Below are 18,551 nucleotides of genomic sequence, written 5' to 3'. Positions count from 1 at the left end.
AGATAGCAGTGTAGATTTCAGATTATAATTTTGTAATCTGGTCCCCAGATTTCAGTTTTAGCTCTAGGGCAAAAGGAGAAACACCATGTCCTGGTGAGAAACGTGCTGAAGCAGGGATCTTCAATCTTGACAACGTTAAGACTTGTGGGCTTCAACTCCCAGAATTCCCAAGTTGTCAAGGATGGACACCCCTGTGCTGAAGGCTGTATAAACAGAAGAATAGAATCAAAACCATGTGACGTATTAGTACCGCTTTATAAAGCTCTAGTAAGACCACAGTTGAATACTGCAACCAATTTTGGTGACCATACTGCAAAAAACAAACAAACTGTTGAGACTTTGGGAAAAAAAGTGCAAAGAAGAGCAACTAAGACAGGGGTGTCCAAACTTGGGAACTTTAAGACTTGTGGACTTCAGCTCCCAGAATTCCCCAGCCAGCATAGCTGGCTGGGGAATTCTGGGAGTTGAAGTCCACAAGTCTTAAAGTTCCCAAGTTTGGACACCCCTGAACTAAGATGATTAGAGGCCTGGAGACTAAAACATATGAAGAATGGTTGCAGGATTTTGGTTTCACTAGTCTAAAAAAAGGACTAGGGTAGACATGATACAGCATTTCAGTGTTTGAGGGGCTGCCACAAAGAGGAGGGGGTCAATTTACTTTCAAAAGCACCAGAAGGCAGGACAAGAAACAATGGATGGGAACTAATCAAGGAGAGAACCAACCTGGAAATAAGGAGAAACTTCCTAATAGCGAGAACAATTAACCAGCGGGACAGAAGTTGCCTTCAGAAGTTGTGGGTGCTTCATCACGGGAGGTTTTTAAGAAGTGTTTGGAAAATCATATGTCTGAAATGGTATAGGGCCTCCTGCTTGAGCAGGGGGCTGGACTAGAAGACCTCAAAGATCCCTTCCAGTTCTATTCTGACTGAAAGACTGCTGAGCCTCCCCAATAGCTGTTGCGTTCCGAGGATTACTCCCCCTCCCAACCCAAATTGGCCCAAACTGCAATAATGGGGGAAAATAAATGTAGCTGGTTAAATCAGCGTTCCTAATTAATTGGATGACAGATTTTAAATTAGACTGTTTTTTTTTGTAAGATGAGAATTACTGTCCAATTAGTGTGGAAGAGATGCCTCCTCCCCACTTCGCTGTTTTCTGAAAAACAAATCTTGCTCCTTGCATCAAAACAATGATTATTCATGAAAATCTGATTAATGACTTCGGCTGTTGAACACATTTATAAATGAAACAAAACTTGCAGATCCGTTGTGTTAGCCTGCAGGGGTTCAATCCTGGCCATTGCCTGTTTCAAGTGCAGAAAAGTAACTGATGGATGATGATTTTCTCAGCTGAAGAAGATCCTGGAGGACCAAATGTCAGATACCTTCGTCAGATGCATGTGCCCATCAACATGCAACTTAGTCTGTCAGGGGCCAGTTGTATCTTGTTGGGCATGAGGGTCTCCAGAGGCAGAGAAGGAGACAGGTTGACTCTGTGGTCCTTCCAATTGTAGAGTTTTATGCTTTGTTTCATTTCTGCCATCCTTCATAGAATTCTTTATTGGCCAAGTGTGGTTGGACACACAAGGAATTCGTCTTCGGCGTACGAGCTCTCGGTGTACATAAAGATATAAGTGATCAATCATGATCACAATCATCATACATTCATCATGAATCATAAAATACAACACTTAATGATAGTCACAGGGTACTAAAAAAGCAATCAATATAAATCATACTAGGAGACTAAATAAAGCAATATAAATCGTAAAGATACAAGCAACAAAGTTATAGCCAAAAGTAGTGTTGGAAGAAATGTTGGGAAAAAGTGGGAAGAAAAACACTGGAAACATGGAGACTGCTTGGAAGGATGGTTTAATGGAGTACAGCTGAACACATGGAGTGGGGAGGGGGGTATTTTTATAACCTCTCTTGGGCCTTGCCCTTGAGCTTCCTGTTCATATGCAAGAAATGTATCCTATTGGTTGTCAGACTCCCAGGGGCTATGCAGTCATAGCTGAGGTTGTCTGTGTCCCAGGGTTGGTTGAGTCTTGCTGGGTGTTGTAATGAAGGGCAATTTCCTATTGTGGCTGAAATACTGTAACTTTGCCCTGAAAGATAATGCCATCATCCTGGAGCTGGAGGTCTTTTGTTTTGTAGATAGGCTGCTGGGGACAGGGAGCTGGGATCTTTTGTTTCTGTTTCCTTTAATATTTTCTTTTTCTTTTAGGGGAAATATTCTGCCTTTTTAATATTTCCTAGAATATTTCATTCTTCTAGGAATGGGGTGGGTGCTAACTTTCTACAGTAGAAAAGGAGATAGGTAATAGGAAGGAGGAGAAGCAGAAGAATAATACAATACAATAGCAGAGTTGGAAGGGACCTTGGAGGTCTTCTAGTCCAACCCCCTGCCTAGGCAGGAAACCCTATACCGTTTCAGACAGATGGCTATCCAACATCTTCTTAAAGACTTCCAGTGTTGGGGCATTCACAACTTCTGGAGGCAAGCGGTTCCACTGATTAATTGTTCTGTCAGGAAATTTCTCCTCAGTTCTAAGTTGCTTCTCTCCTTGATTAGTTTCCACCCATTGCTTCTTGTCCTGCCCTCAGATGCCTCGGAGAATAGTTTGACTCCCTCTTCTTTGTGGCAGCCCCTGAGATATTGGAACACTGCTATCGTGTCTCCCCTAATCCTTCTTTTCATTAAACTAAACATACCCAGTTCCTGCAACCGTTCTTTATATGTTTTAGCCACCATCCCCATATCGTCTTTGTTGCTCTTCTCTGCACTTTCAAAGTGACCTTGTTCCTGAGATTTCAGAATTGGATCATCTTTTAATCAAGCATAAACTCCCCTTTGCAAGATAATCAAGAGTCACGTTTCACCCATCAAATCCCTCTTTGTAGCAGGAAGGTGTATTGTCTTACATTCCTCCTTCAAATTTCTGATTCCCTCTCTCCCCTCCTTCCTAAATACTGGAGCCCCCTCCCCTGGCATTATTAATTTTTAAAAGTTTTTATTTTTAGACATACATAGACAAACAAAACCTAAAACATAAAGCCATCTTCAATTACATACAGTGTGTCGATTGGTTACAAGGTTTTTGTGCATCCATAGTCATCACTTACAATTTATATAGAATCACATATTATCAAATCAAATATATTTGTATACATTATTATCATTGTACCACATTTATTTGACTATCACTATTATTAATTTGCTGGCCTGTATTGCTGGTGCTCTGAGACTTTGGCTTTGAGTCCCGTTTCCCTGCTTCAGATAGGAAGTCCCCTACAAGGGCTGCAGCCTGCCATTCCAGTTACAATTCAAAGCCTTCCGTGAGCGTCAATATGCCAGCCTGTCCTTCCTGTCATGGAAATATTTCCTTGAAATGTGTCCACAACATGAGAGCAGGACTTGATTTACCTGACTAAGCAGGAAAATCCATTTTGAGGCAGGCAAGAAAGTGACGTCTGGGCATTTAGTCCTCCTGTCCAATTTGTGCAAATGTCTCTGTTGATTTTGATACCCACATGAGAGAAGAGGCAGGATAGTGGCCTAAAAGCCTACCTCATGTAAAGGCTTTTTTTCTGGAATAAAGCTGAGCTTTGGGGCAGGGGAGAAGCTGCCCATGGGAGCCAAAGTTGAAAAAACATGAGAAATGCCTAGGAGTGTGGAGAGACCTCAGTCTTTGAATTCCTGAGTGATGACAATTTGTGTACTTCTTCTTGTGCCATATCCACCATCGGATGCGATCTTGCTGGCAATCCTGTTTTTATCAACAGCCACACGAAAAAATGCTGCTAAGTTTTGTCCAAACCATTCCCCTTAGATTTCGAAGCCCTGATGTTCTTCTTCTGCCTGGACCTCATTTGCCTTCAATCTTTCCTTGGAGGATTATGTGAAGGATGCTGTATTTTTCCGGGGGTTGCATCCCATGTCCGAAATATTCTAACTTTCGTGTGTCTTCAAATGGAATTGTAAGATAGGTGATGCGTATCTTTCCCTTAATGTGCATGATTGTTCACACATGACACATGTGGGGAAAGAGCCAGGGATCCCGACTTTGGGGTCGAGGCATCTATGCAGAGCCACCCCAGGGTTATGGTGCTTTGTATGGTCAATTTTTCATGGGTTGTTTCTCTACAAGCACACAGTGGAAGCCGTCCCTCACAGAAGGGACCTTCGATTGTCATGGAGCTTGGCCTTTGGGCAGTGGTGGGTTTCAAATTTTTTTTAGAACCTCTTCTGTAGGTGTGGCCTGCTTTGTGGGAGTGGCTTGCTAGCCATGTGACTGGGTGGGAGTGGCCAACTTGTAAAATGTGGTAAAACTCACTTAACAACGCTCTTGCTTAGCAACCAAAATGTTGGCTCAGGAACTCTGGCATTTGAAGCACACAAGTCTTAAAGCTGTCAAGTTACAAGACCCTTGCACCCATAACCCTTTAGAAAAAAAAAAACCAGGGGTGTTCAAACTTGGCAGCTTTAAGACTTGTGGATTTCAACTCCCAGAATTCCTCCTCTCGCTCTTCATCTTGATGATGTGTGGACGGGACGGGGGAGGGAGCTGGAACCAGTTCTAAATGGCACTGTAGATTTGTGGAACCTCTTCTATAGAAGAGGTTAGAACTGGCAGGAACCCACCCCTGCCTTTGGGCTAAGATCCGGTGCAGCATCCATGGCCAAGAATTTGCTCAGATCCTGGGCTGCTTTCCACTCTTGAAGGTGTCACATAGATATCGAAGGACAGGTGGAAGAGTTGCAGACAAAGCAACAATCATACGAGGATGGTTTGAGCCCAGGCCAAGAAAATAATTAGAGTCACCATCTCGGACAGGCCCCTCAGCAATGAAGGTCGAGAGAAAGAGGGGGAAGCATCTCCAGATTTGCCAGGTTCTGTTACTACAGCTGTACTACTAAACATATTTTTAAAATCAACCCATGGAACAGAAGTTGCCTTCAGAAGTTGTGAGACCTTAATCACTGGAAGCTTTGAAGAAGAGACTGGACTGCCATCAGTCAGAAATGGTGTAGGATCTCCTGTTTGGGCAGTGGGTTGGACTAGATGACCTATAAGGTCCCTTCCAACTCTGTTATTCTATATTCAATGGAAGGACTTGCCTTCAGAAGATGTGAGACCTTCATCACTGGAAGCTTTCAAGAAGAGACTGGACTCCAGCTAGATGACCTACAAGGTCCCTTCCACTCTGTTAATCTGTTATAACCTCTAAGGCATTGTTTTCTTGGGCTGTTCTGGTGGGTGGGAACAGGGGCTTTTGGGAGTTGTGTGCCATCCCAGAACAAGCAACACAAGGCCAATGAAAGCAGAAAACTGCCCGAGAGGGCCCCATCCCCAATCATATTAAACCACTCTCTTTAAGAATCTTTTGGATTCAAAAGTGAGAGAGGAATCAAGTCATGAAATAGCCAAATTGCGAGACCAGAAATGGCTTTCCTTTTATTTTTTGAGCAGTTTCCATGGAATGGAGTGAAAATATCCTTCCGTTTCTTGCATTTCTTGGGAATCAACAAATTTATCGAGCTATCACAAAGAGCCACGAATGCTGTGATAAGCTTCACTGAAAAAAAAAAAAAAACCCTGCGTCAATGAGAAGGAAGCAGGACACAGAAAAGAACTTCTCAATTAGCTGCAAGATCCTGCAAGTAAACAGCTATACTTGGAAGTGCGAAGGTTAGGTGGGAGAACATCAGTCAAGGCTATCTATAAATGTTAAAAGAGCCTGTGGCACCTTCGAGACTAACACTTCCAGTATTATGGCATAAGATGAAGTGATAGTCTACTTCATTTTTGTAGGGAGGACTGTCCTAAAAATGTTTACATGGAAGAAGAAGAAGAAGAAGAAGAAGAAGAAGAAGAAGAAGAAGAAGAAGAAGAAGAAGAAGAAGAAGAGGAGGAGGAGGAGGAGGAGGAGGAGGAGGAGGAGGAGGAGGAGGAGGAGGAGGAGGAGGAGGAGGAGGAGGAGGAGGAGGAGGAGGAGGAGGAGGAGGAGGAGGAGTGGGGAGGAGGGGGAGGAAAAAATGAAAAGGAAGAAGAGAAAGAAGAGAAGGAGGAAGAAGAGGAAAAGGAGAGGAAAGAAGAAGGGGTAACAGGGGTAATAGGAAAGGAAAGAAAAGAGACAGAATTAGCAGTCAATGACTGTGGACTCCATGATACTAGAGCCTTTTGGTGCAGATTGGGGGGGCATCTGCTCCCATCCCTACTTTTAAAACCTCCAAAAAGTATAAAACGGGCAGACCAAAGAGTCAGCCGCCCATTATCCCCATATTGGCAGCCTTCATTCTCCTAGTGCTGCCCTCCTCTGCTATAAAAGAGGCCAAAACAAAGCAACTATTAAAAAGAAGATAGGCATTCTTACAACAAAGAATTTACCCATCTGGAGGAATAAGAAGCCCTGATCTTCCTATGCTCCAAAACTGCTAAGGAATTCTTGTTTCAGAAGTCTAACTCATTTGTCCTTTGCAAACGATCTGCCTTCTGAGGGGTACCCAAGAGCCATTTGGGGGGCTTGAGTTTAAGATACTAGGCTAGAAACCAAATTGCTGTGAGTTACCATCCCACCTTAGGCACAAAACCCCCTGGAGATTTTGGAGCTGTCACTCTCTCTCATCCCTAGGTAGAAGATTTCTTCTAAGTATCTATTTAAGATAAATGGCTGTCCAGTCTCTTCTTATAAACCTCCGGTGATGGGGCACCAACAACTTTTTCCTTTGATTGATTGTTCTCACTGTCAGGAAATTTCTCCTTAGCTCTAAGTTGGTTCTTTTTTTGATTAGCTTCCATCCATTGCTTCTTGTCTTGCCCAAATGTGCTTTGGAGAATAGATTGAAACCCTCTTCCTTGTGGCAGCCCCTCAAATATTGGAACACTGTTATAATGTTCGCCTCTAGTCAGTGGTGAAATTCATTTTTTGTCACTACGGGTTCTGTGGGCGTGGCTTGGTGGGCGTGGCAGGGGAAAGATACTGCAAAATCCTCATTCCCTCCCCACTCCTGGGGGAAGGATATTGATATCCCTCTGTTAATGCAACCTAGGATTGTATCAGCTTTTTTGGTTCCCCATGTTTGATTCATCAATTATAATGTCCATGTCACTGATGGTGCTGCTAGAGAATAGAATAGAATAGAATAGAATAGAATAGAATAGAATAGAATTCAGAATAGAGTAGAATAGAATTCAGAATAGAGTGGAGTGGAGTGGAGTGGAGTGGAGTAGAGTAGAGTGGAGTAGAATAGAATAGAATTCAGAATAGAATAGAATAAAATAAAATAGAATAGACTAGAATTCAGAATAGAGTGGAGTGGAGTGGAGTAGAAAATATGCAATGGAATAGAAACAATAGGAATGGAACGGAACGGAATAAATAAACTTTATTGTCACTTTGAATGTACACTAATCGGCGTACATTACAATGAAGTTTTGTTGCATACAGCTCTCAAAGGGCCACCACCTCCAATATACACTACATAAACATGACAGAATAAATAAACAAACAAAGAAACAAACAAATACAAAATTATGTATATGCCCAAATATATTATATGACACAGAGAAACAGAGGCCCAGGCTCTGCACCCCACCGCCAAGGGGCTCCCCTAATGCAGTGTTACTTGTGACTAAGATAAAACTCAAACAGGCTCTCCTTCCCCTCCTGGAGATGGGATGCCAGAGGTGGGGCCATTTTGTTTTGCCAGCCCAAAATCTTGCGAGGCCACTGCAGTGGGAGGAACAAGAGAATTCCGTGGGTGGGGGGGATGGACAAAGGAACAAGGGAATGCATTGAGGTGGGGACAACAAAAGGAGGGTGAGATCGAGAGATGCCATGGGGGGGGGGGGGAGTGGCAAAGCAAGTTTTAATGTATCAGGCGTCTCCTACCTTGACAACTTTAAGACTTGTGGATTTCAACTCCCAGAGTTCCTCTCTGGGCGTTGAAGTCCACAAGTCTTAAAGTTGCCAAGGTTGGAGACCCCTGATCTAGTATACCTAGATGATATACTGGCTGGGGAATTCTGGGAGTTGGTCCACAGGCCTTAGAGTTGCCAAGGCTGGAGACCCCTGATATAGCGTGCATGGCAATCAGCCGCTGTTCTTTTGCATGGAGGGGGTGAATGGCTGATGTGTCCCCCTTTTCCGTTACAGCCATGCCTGCCACCAATGCTGGATGGCCGGAGGAGTTTGGCTTTAGGATCCGTGGGAACGGTCCCTGCTACATCGTGGCTGTGGAGGAAGGCAGCAGCGCCCATGTAGCTGGCCTCCAGCCCGGAGACCAGATTTTGGAGATCGAGGGGCAGCCTGTTTCCGCCATGAACGCCGAGGCCCTGGCGATCCTGGCCAGGCAGTGTGAGAACATCCCCCCAAGCATCGGCGTGGTCTCCCGCCTCCAGAAGGTGGACCTCCCCCCGGGGCCACAGGCACACTTTGGCTTCACCTTGACCTGCCACGAAAGCGACCCCGTGCAGGTGGAGAGTGTGGCTCAGGACTCACCGGCTGCCAAAGCGGGCATCAAAGCGGGCGATTACATCCTGGAAGTCGATGGCATTTACGTCTGGCGTTATGAAGATGCGGCGGCTGCGATGAGACCCTGCGGGGATGCAGGTCTCAGCCTGGGACTGCTGCGGCTGGGGCGGCTCCGGCGGTGGGCTAGCAGCAGCGTGGAGGAGTTTATCCGGAGCGCAGACGCCGTGCATCAGGAAAGGAGGCAGAAAGCTCGGGAGTTCAGCAAAAAGGTAAGTCCAAAGTGATGTCTGGGACGGGATGTGGGACAGCAGGGATCAGGACCGAAAGCTTCTCACCGTTCTGACTTAGGCATCACAAAATCACAAAGCAGACTCTTTGTCCCGATAAAACTCCTTTTTATTAAGCTAATGTGAGTTCTTCTCATTCACATCCAGCAAAGTCCCAGCAAACAGTCTTTCAAGGGGGAATTTACATCCACAGAGCTTATCAGGCTTGGAAAGCGGCCAGGCTGAAATCTTCCAAACACAACGCTGTACAAGAAAATACTTGGCAAGGAGTCTCTGGGAGTCACGAACAAATCTTCACACTAATTAAGCGAACAAATTGTCTCCTGCAAACTCCACTCCCCTTTCGCTCCTCTTTATTCCCTATGGGAAGAGCCTTTTACCGTCCACCTGTGGCCTTACTCCAGGGTCGGCCCTTGTTCCTTAACTGTTCCCTTCTCCTGGCAGCTCTGTGCATGCGCACATCAGGAACAGGCTCCAGTTATTCTATTTCCATCCCATTTTTATTATTTCTATTCAATTCTACTCTACTCTACTCTACTCTACTCTACTCTACTCCATTCCAATCCAATCCAATCCAATCCACTCCAGTCCAATCCATTCCTGATTCTCTATTCTGTTCTTTGCTATTCTATTCTATTCTATTCCATTCTATTCCATTCCATTCCTGATTTTCTATTCTATTCTTTGCTATTCTATTCTTTGCTATTCTATTTTATTCTATTCTTTGCTATTCTATTCTATTCTATTCTATTCTATTCTATTCTATTCCATTCTATTCCATTCCATTCCTGATTTTCTATTCTATTCTTTGCTATTCTATTCTTTGCTATTCTATTCTATTCTATTCTATTCTATTCTATTCTATTCTATTCTATTCTATTCTATTCTATTCTATTCTATTCTATTCCATTCCATTCCTGATTTTCTATTCTATTCTTTGCTATTCTATTCTTTGCTATTCTATTCTTTGCTATTCTATTCTATTCTATTCCATTCTATTCCATTCCATTCCTGATTTTCTATTCTATTCTTTGCTATTCTATTCTTTGCTATTCTATTCTATTCTATTCTATTCTATTCTATTCCATTCTATTCCATTCCATTCCTGATTTTCTATTCTATTCTTTGCTATTCTATTCTTTGCTATTCTATTCTTTGCTATTCTATTCTATTCTATTCTATTCTTTGCTATTCTATTCTATTCTATTCTATTCTATTCCATTCTATTCCATTCCATTCCTGATTTTCTATTCTATTCTTTGCTATTCTATTCTTTGCTATTCTATTCTTTGCTATTCTATTCTTTGCTATTCTATTCTATTCTATTCTATTCTATTCTATTCTATTCTATTCTATTCTATTCCATTCCATTCCTGATTCTCTATTCTACTCTTTGCTATTCTATTCTTTGCTATTCGATTCTTTGCTATTCTATTCTTTGCGATTCTATTCTTTGCTATTCTATTCTATTCCATTCCTGATTTTCTATTCTATTCCATTCCATTCCTGATTTTCTGTTCTATTCTATTCTATTCTATTCTACTCTACTCTACTCTACTCTACTCTACTCTACTCTACTCTACTCTACTCTACTCTACTCTACTCTACTCTACTCTACTCTACTCTACTCTACTCTACTCTACTCCACTCCACTCCACTCCACTCCACTCCACTCCACTCCATTCTTGATTCTCTATTCTATTCTGTTTGTTTCGTTCCGTTCCACTCTGCTCCACTACACCCCACTCCACTCCATTCCATTCTTGATTCCCCCCTCCCCTTTTTTGCCCCTGTAAGATGAAGTAAAGCCAACTAGGTTATGTCACAATTTATAAAACTGTTCCCGACTGAATGCAAAAAAATAAATAAATGCAGTTTTATTTAGGAGCAATTTATTTTTATGGCCTTGCAGAGGAAATGCACCAGAAGCAGAAAAAACAACAACTTTAATTTAGTGTGAAGGTCTTTACTGTGGGACCACATTCTGTTTGAGATAACCATGATGAGAACCACCATAGAAATCAATGAGACAATTTGCCCATGGAATTTAATCTTTTAATTTCAGACTGAGGGTTACTTTGGTGCATGCTTATTACAACGCTAAGTCTAGAAATGGCTGACACAGGAAATCCCTGCAAATTTCCCTTGCTTTATGCAAATATACTTTATTTTATTTGCTATTATGCCCAGCATTTCATCCAAGAATGGGCTTTCTCTGAGAAAGGATGGCTATTTTGCAAATTTGATCTGGCAAAGCCAATTTCTACCAAACATCTAGAAATAGTCCAAGACGTCTTTCTGCCAAACCCCTTTTCTGCCCATTGTGTGATACAGTTGTTGTAATTGTCCGTCATGCCGCCTATTTCTGTGTGTTTGGTAGCTACTCCTATTAATATAGGGTTCAAATGTCCATCTACATCAGAGGTGTCCAAACTTGGGAACTTTAAGACTTGTGGACTTCAACTTCTGGGAGTTGAAGTCCACAAGTCTTAAAGTTCCCAAGTTTGGACACCCCTGATCTACATATTCTTCAACCAACAATGAAAACGAAAAGGAGTACGTTCTCTTGCGCTAGAATGAAACCTGGCCATACCACTGCTTTAAAAAAACAGTGCTTTAAGTACTAAAGGCCACACCTGGAATACTGCATCAAGTTTTTGTCACCACATTACAAAAAAAGACATTGAAACTTTAGAAAAAGTCCAGAGAAGAGCATTTATCTGTTGATGGTGATCAAAGGCCTGGAGACTAAAACATATAAAGAATGGTTGCAGGGATTGGATATGTCTAGTCTAGAGAAAAGAAGGACCAGGGGAGACATGATAGCCGTCTTCCAATATTTGAGGGGTTGCCACAAAGAAGAGAGAGCCAAATTATTCTCCAAAGCACCTGAAGCAAAACAAGAAACAACGGATGGAAACTAATGAAGGAGAGAAGCAACCTAGAACTAAGGAGAAACTTCTTAACAGGGAGGATAATTAACCAATGGAACTGCTTGCCACCAGAACTTTAAGACGAGACTGGACAGCCACTTTTCTGGAATGGTATAGGGCCTCCTTCTTGAGCAATGGGTTGGACTAGAAGATCTCCAAGGTCCCATCCGACTCTATTCTGTATGATAATATAATGTAACATTGTGCCAAAGCTGGTGAAACCTTCTCAGTCCTAGGATGAGCGTTTAACCTGGATGAATCTACTAAAGGCAACAGAACAGATAAAATGTGGAGTGCCACTTTATGCATTCTCTCTCTTTCTTTGTGTCAGAACTGCCACCTCACGCCTGATGTTGGGTACCCGTCTGCCAGGCACCCTGAGGGGAGGGTGAGAAGGGCGTGTTGGGGAGTATCGTTGGGGGGGGGGGGAGATGTGAAAGTTACAAAAGTGAAGATGCCTCTCTGAGACAGCACTCCAAGGTCGCCGTGGGATGAGAAGAATGCAGCTTACAATCCGAGGGGCCATTTCAAAAGCATCTTGAAGATTGATTGCACGATGGAGGGAGAGGGGGCTGCAATGGGGCGTGCCTAAGGGCAGCATCCCTCAACCTTTCTGGGTTGGTGGCCCAGCATGGGGGGGGGGGAATAAGAGGGGATAGTTTTGTGTGAGGGGTAATTGCACACGGACTCAGCTTCATTTGTGTGAGGGGGGGGGAACCTGTGCCTGCTACGAACACAAGTGAGGCTGGCCCGCCACTCACACGGCCCCGTTGCAAATAGGCCATAGCAGTGGGCTGAACCCACAGGTTGGGTACTCCTGCCTAAGGGGGAAAAGTTTTCACTAAAAAAATTGGCACGCAAATTTCAATTCTGCCTTGGCTTTACTGCAGTTCACGTGACGTCCAGGGGTGGGCTGCTACTAGCATTGGTGCCGGTTCACCACACGGGCATTCTGCACCTGTGCATTGGCACTTAAAAAGGTCTGCGCATTCACACAGCTTTAGAAAAGGGGGACAAATTACATTTTTAAAATGAAGATTGTTTTGCGCATACGCAGAACTGAAAATCAAGATGGCGGCGCCACCGAGAGAACTGGTTCAGGGGTATGGCAGGCTGAGTTACTATCTACTCGTCCGAACCGGTCCGAACCGGTAGGAACCCACCTCTGCTGACGTCTAATAAAACTCTACCTTTTGCAACAACTGGAGCTGAGGATCGTTTTTACTTAGAAGTGCAAGCTGAGGGAGGGCTGACAGTTTGCTCCAATAACAAAGTCTTGGGAGTCAGGCACATTACACATTTCATAAATAAGTAAACAACCACCCACATTAGAAACACAGCTGGCGGAAAGACGGAGAAGGTGTTTTGAGTAATAGAGGGCTTAGGAATCAGGCTCTAAATGTGTTTATCAGTGTGTTTGAATCACAACATCTGACATCATCTCCCTGCAACTAACGGTGTGCTGCTAAAATTTGAGAACTGGCTTTGCCAGCGACGTGGCTGCTGCCACACTACCAGCCACAGAACAGCGGATGGTTGGGCCAGGCATTGGGGCTCCTCTCTGCTCTTAAGCCTCTTGCAAAATCCCCCCCAATTGTTGCAATCAACTCACTCAAATTGGCGCAAGCCAGCTCCCCACTGCCCAAAATCTCATTTTCCCACAGGATTCAGTGCCACACTTTATTTTTTCCACAGAAATGTAACCCTGGCATAAAGTGAGGGAAGCTGCATAAGTTAAAAATGCAAGCAAATTACATACCTGACAGTATTTTCTTACAAAGTCTTATTAATAGATTATTATTGTCAAGCGCCAGGGAAATCAGGAGATCCAGGCAGTTCAAATGAGTACATTACAAGCTTAAGCTCTCTAAAAGAATCTGAACTATTAATGGTTAAAGCAATTTGGCAATAAGGAATTGCCAAATACCGTCTGAAACGGTATAGAGTTTCCTGCCTAGGCAGGGGGTTGGACTAGAAGACCTCCAAGGTCCCTTCCAACTCTGCTATTGTATTGTATTACAGGAATTCACAGTGGGCTGGACTTAGATCTCTTGTGGGCGGGAAAAGACTCAAGACAGATGATGTGTTTGACCCCTCCCTCAAGCTCAGCCTAGTCATCTCCTACAATTGTATTAAAATTAGGTTTTATTGATTGGCAACCTAAGAGACCCCAATAGTTCTTTCTTCCTGTTCCGAATCATACAGTAGAGTAGCAAGCCACAGGCAGCACCCCCTACCCTGCAAGCTGTCTGGGTAGCACAGGTGCTTGGGCACCCTGTCAGCTCCTTGGCTGGCAGGAGATCTTAGTAAGGCTGGCATCTGGGAAGCCTGACTTTGATGATGAACAAGCTGAGGAGGGCAGCCCACAGCTTCTTGCCAGTCCCTGCCTCCACCTCCCTCCCCGTGGGTCTCAACCACCTGTTCTGACCGAGGCTTCCCAAGAGCATGAAGCAAACTCCTTGTCCCAAAAATCCCTTTTATTAATTGACTGTGAATTCTGTTCCTTCACATCCAGCAAAGTCTTTCAAGGGAGGATTTACAGTCACAGACCTTATCTGGCTTGGAGAGCTGCCAGGCCGACATCTGCAAAACTTGGCAAGGAGTCTTGAAGAGTCATGAACCAATTAAGAGAACTAATTGTCTCCTGCAAACTCCACTCCCCTTCCGCTCCTCTTTTATTTCCTCTGGGAGGGGCCGTTCATTGTCCACCTATGGCCTTATTCCCAAGTCGACCCCTGTTCTTTAGCTGTTCCCTTTGTCTGGCAACTCTGCGCATGCGCACACTGGGAACAGGCTCCAACTGTTCCTCTGCCTCACTGATGTCTGTCTCATATTTATTTCTGTTTTAAGACTATCAGGGAGGCTGATGTTGCATTAACAGAGGGATACAATCAAGATCAAGGGAGGTACTAATACCACTCTATAAAGCCTTAGTAAGACCACACCTAAATACTGCATCCAGTTTTGGTCACACACTATAAAAAAGATGTTAAGATTCTAGAAAAAGTGCAGAGAAGAGCAACCAGGATGATGAGGGGACTGGAGGCTAAAACATACGATGAACGGTTGCAGGAACTGGGCATGGCTAGTCTAGTGAAGAGAAGGACCAGGGGAGACACGATAGCAGTCTTCCAATATTTGAGTGGCTGCAACAGAGAGGAGGGGGTCAAGCTATTCTCCAAAGCACTTGAAGGCCAGGCAAGGAATAATGGATGGAAACTGACCAAGGAGAGATTCAACCTGGAAATAAGGAGGAATTTTTTGACAATGAGAGCAATCAACCCATGGAACAGAAGTTGCCTTCAGAAGTTGTGGGAGCTTCATCACTTGAGACTTTCAAGAAGAGACTGGACTGACATCTGGCGGAAATGGTGTAGGGTCTCCTGGTTGTGCGGAGAGCTGGACTAGATGACCTACGAAGTCCCTTCCAACTCTGTTAATCTGTAACTTCTTGCATGCTGAGTAGGGTTTATGTATATGTGTAACTATTGTTTTTAATAATAAGTCAACGTCTGGAGGAGTTGCAGCTTCTCTCTATTCTTGGTGCTCATGTTAAACCCTCTGCCTTTCAGCCTCTGTGCTGTGATCAAAAGGGACATTCATTCATCAGGGGCAGGATATCCTGCACAAATCCCCTGGGAGTCTGGGACAGATCGGTTGCAATTCCCCCACCCCACTTCTCTTTCCAGCCTAACAGTATTAGTAACTAATCTGTTCTCTTAGGAAGCGCTTTGCTTTTGGACCAGATTGCATGCAGATTAGCTGAGCAGATTCCAAACTACCACCTGGGTATCTAGAGTGCCATTTGTGTGAGGGTGTGAGAAGAGAGAGGAAGAGAGCATCACGTTTTCCAGGCAATGGAAGAACTTCAGCTGCATTGCCAGCCTGGGCTTGGCAGGGATGAGAAGAAAAGAAGGGCTAAGGGTGGCATGATAGCAATATTCCAATATCTAAGGAGTTGCCACAAGGAAGAGGTTAATTTATTCTCCAAAGCACCAGAAAGCAGAACAAGAAGCAATGGGTGGAAACTAATCAAGGAGAGAAGCAACCTAGAACTAAAGAGAAATTTCCTGACAATTAGACCAATTAATCAGTGGAACAACTTGCCTCCTGAGACTGTGGGTGCTCTGGAGGTTTTTACGAAGAGATTGGACAACCATTTGTCTGACGTGGTGTAGGGTTTCCTGCCTGAGCAGGGGGTTGGACTAGAAGACCTCCAAGGCCCCTTCCCAACTCTCTTATTTGGTTCTAAGCATATTGATGATGCCAGGCCTCAAATTCTTGGATGGCCTCTCCCAGAGTCTTCATGTATGTGCTAAATAGAAGTAGGCAGAGGATTTGCCCCTGTGGCAGCCCACAGGCGAGTAGCCACTGCGCCAACCTCTTCTCCTCCCCGCTAGAACTGACCGCTGAGAAAAGACCAGAACCACTGCAATGCAATGACCCCAAACCCAAACCCCCACAGAAGGACACCGTGGCTGATGGTCCTGATAGCTGAAGCGAGGTCTATATAGGACCTCTTTGGTGGATGGGAGTCACCTGGCAGATATGCAACAGATGGAATTAATTTTAGCAGGTTGCGGAATTGTTCACGTTCAGGATAAATGAAACTCGGGCAGCCCAGATTGTGGCAATGCAATTAGCACTTTGCATGCCGGTCAGCGCAGCCTTAGTGGGATGGAGGAACGATCGCGTTTGTTCAATCCCCAAAGTAATAGACTCAAAAGCCCTGATTATTTCTAATTGTGCAATTCCCCACTGGAATCTTCTTGTGATATCACCGTGTAAGAGGTTAATTTCTCTTTTTAGATCAGTAACACTTGGGGGAATCGGAGCCCCGTTTCATCAGTGAAAACTGCTGTTTTTAATGTAAAATGCGACTCCGGTTGAACTTTCTGCACGGAGGGTTTATCCTATCTAGGAGACTGAAGAGCTTTGGTGATAAATCTGGCCGTAGGTCCGTAATGGCGAACCTAAGGCATGCATGCAACAGGTGGCACATGGAGCCATACTTGCCAGCATGGCAGCCCTCAGCTCAGCATGGGTGCGCTGGCCAGCTGATTTTTGGACTTCCAGAGAGCCGGGGGAGACCGTTTTGACCCTCCCCAGCTTCAGGAAAGCCTCCGGAGCCTAGAAAGGGTTAAAAAGCAGGCCCAATGGGCCAACCGGAAGTTTGTTCCTGAACTTCCGGTTGGGTCATTGGGCCGTTTCCCCCCCCTTCCCAGGCTTCAGGAAAGCCTCTGGAGCCTTGGGAGGGTGAAAACTCCCCCCCTACACGCATGGGGGGGGGGTGTCCATGCCGATACACTGCAACAGGGCCGGCGTCCACCACGTGCATGCCTGCAGCAGTTCACGCATGCATACTTACTGCCCATGATGCTCCAGCTGCTCAGCGGAGCATTACAGAGGCGCTGTATGCTCCATGCGCAAAAGCCCCGATCGGCTCAAATACAGGTAAGGAGGGCGGGCAGGCGGGAGGGCCCTCTGGATCACCGTACCGGAACGGTACCTGGTACTCCCAGCAGGCACCACTACGCCCGTACTGGCGTGTATCCGTTGTATCCCACCACTGGTCCACAAGTATGTGGGGGGGGATCACATGTGCATGCACAGGTGGGTGGGCACGTGGAAAAAGGTTAGCCATCACTGCCATAGGTCCTTCTACACAACCCATCCTGTCAGAACTAATCCTTCCATCACCCCCACCATCCTGCAAGAACCAATGAAGCTTCTTGGATGAGAAGTGAAACATCTTCTTCCAGGAAAAAAAGCCTAAACCCAATAGGAGATCCAGAAAAACCCCATGGGGGCGGGGGGGGGGGGAGGTTGGAAGGATCCTATTTCTTTGCAGACCTCTGGTTGTTAGCGCTCTCCCTGAGAGCTCTTCGGGTCACTTGGGGGTTTATCTGTGCCCTTGGGTTTAGGGTTCTCGTACCACCCTACTCACCCCCAACTGGTCTCAAGAGCTTCCAGGGAGACTACTAACAACCGGAGGATTGCAAAGAAATAGGATCCTTCCAACCCCGTCCTATCACAACTAATCCTTCCGGTTTCAGCCGGCGTTACTGCTGGTTCAGTCGTGTGTGCGCTTCGTGCGTGCGCAGTTCAATGGAAATTGTTCTGCGCATGTGCAGAACTCAAAAAAAAGATGGGGGCGGCAACGGCAGCAACCGGGGAACCAGTTCGGGGGCGTGGCCAGCCTGGGTCGCTGCTGGTTCTGCGACTTAGGCCGGAATACCACTATTGGTTCGGCTGAACTGGGCCGAACCCACCTCTAAATCCTTCCTTCGGCCATACCACCCTGTCGGAACTGATGAAGCTTCTTGGATGAGAAGCGAAACATCTTCTTCCCCAAGGAAACAAAATATACAATCCAGCTGCCTTTTGAAAAAGCCCCTTTGAGACACCCAGGACCTGGACGGCTGAGAATCTCCACAGACCCTTCCTCTCATTGCATTGAGGCAGAGCGTTGGGTGCTGGCCTGCAGCAGAAGACTCTCCCACCCAAAGGTTTCTTCTCCCTTGTCTTTAGCAATCAGAGGCGGCTGGATGACACTTTGCTTGGGAGCAGAGCTCGTCCAGGGCTCTCGAGCCAAACCAAGAGCCAGCCTGTGGCAGAAGCCTCCTTCTCTTGTTCCCGGGATGAAACTATCGATGTCATTTTCTCTTTCAAAGAAAAGTTTCTCCCATCTCCACTGTCTGGAAGAGTGCCAGGCAGTCCTTGCTCCAGATGCAGCAACCTTGAAATCTCCCACTCTCCTCTGGGCTTCGGTCCCAACCACGTTCCCGTGCTTTAAAGGGAGAGCAGGGCTCTTGTGCTTTCAAGATCTAGGCTAGAATTGCCTTTGGGGA

General features: G+C 45.2%; 1 protein-coding gene across 1 annotated transcript in view; it reads left to right on the top strand.

Annotated features, from left to right (window-relative positions):
* Positions 1–8,164: 8,164 nt before the first annotated feature.
* The window catches only part of GRID2IP (Grid2 interacting protein), a gene marked incomplete at its 5' end in the record, with an annotated part of 106,945 nt that continues 96,558 nt past the window's right edge, over positions 8,165–18,551 (top strand). Inside the window, one exon of the mRNA XM_081966004.1 lies at positions 8,165–8,749. Coding sequence (XP_081822130.1) covers positions 8,165–8,749 — 585 coding nt within the window. The remainder of the gene's footprint in view (positions 8,750–18,551) is intronic.

Source organism: Natrix helvetica (genome assembly GCF_964273705.1).
Source record: "Natrix helvetica genome assembly, chromosome: 13".
Taxonomy (NCBI): Eukaryota; Metazoa; Chordata; class Lepidosauria; order Squamata; family Natricidae; genus Natrix; species Natrix helvetica.
Note: the sequence above shows the minus strand (reverse complement) of the source record. Positions and strands in the feature narration are given on the sequence as shown.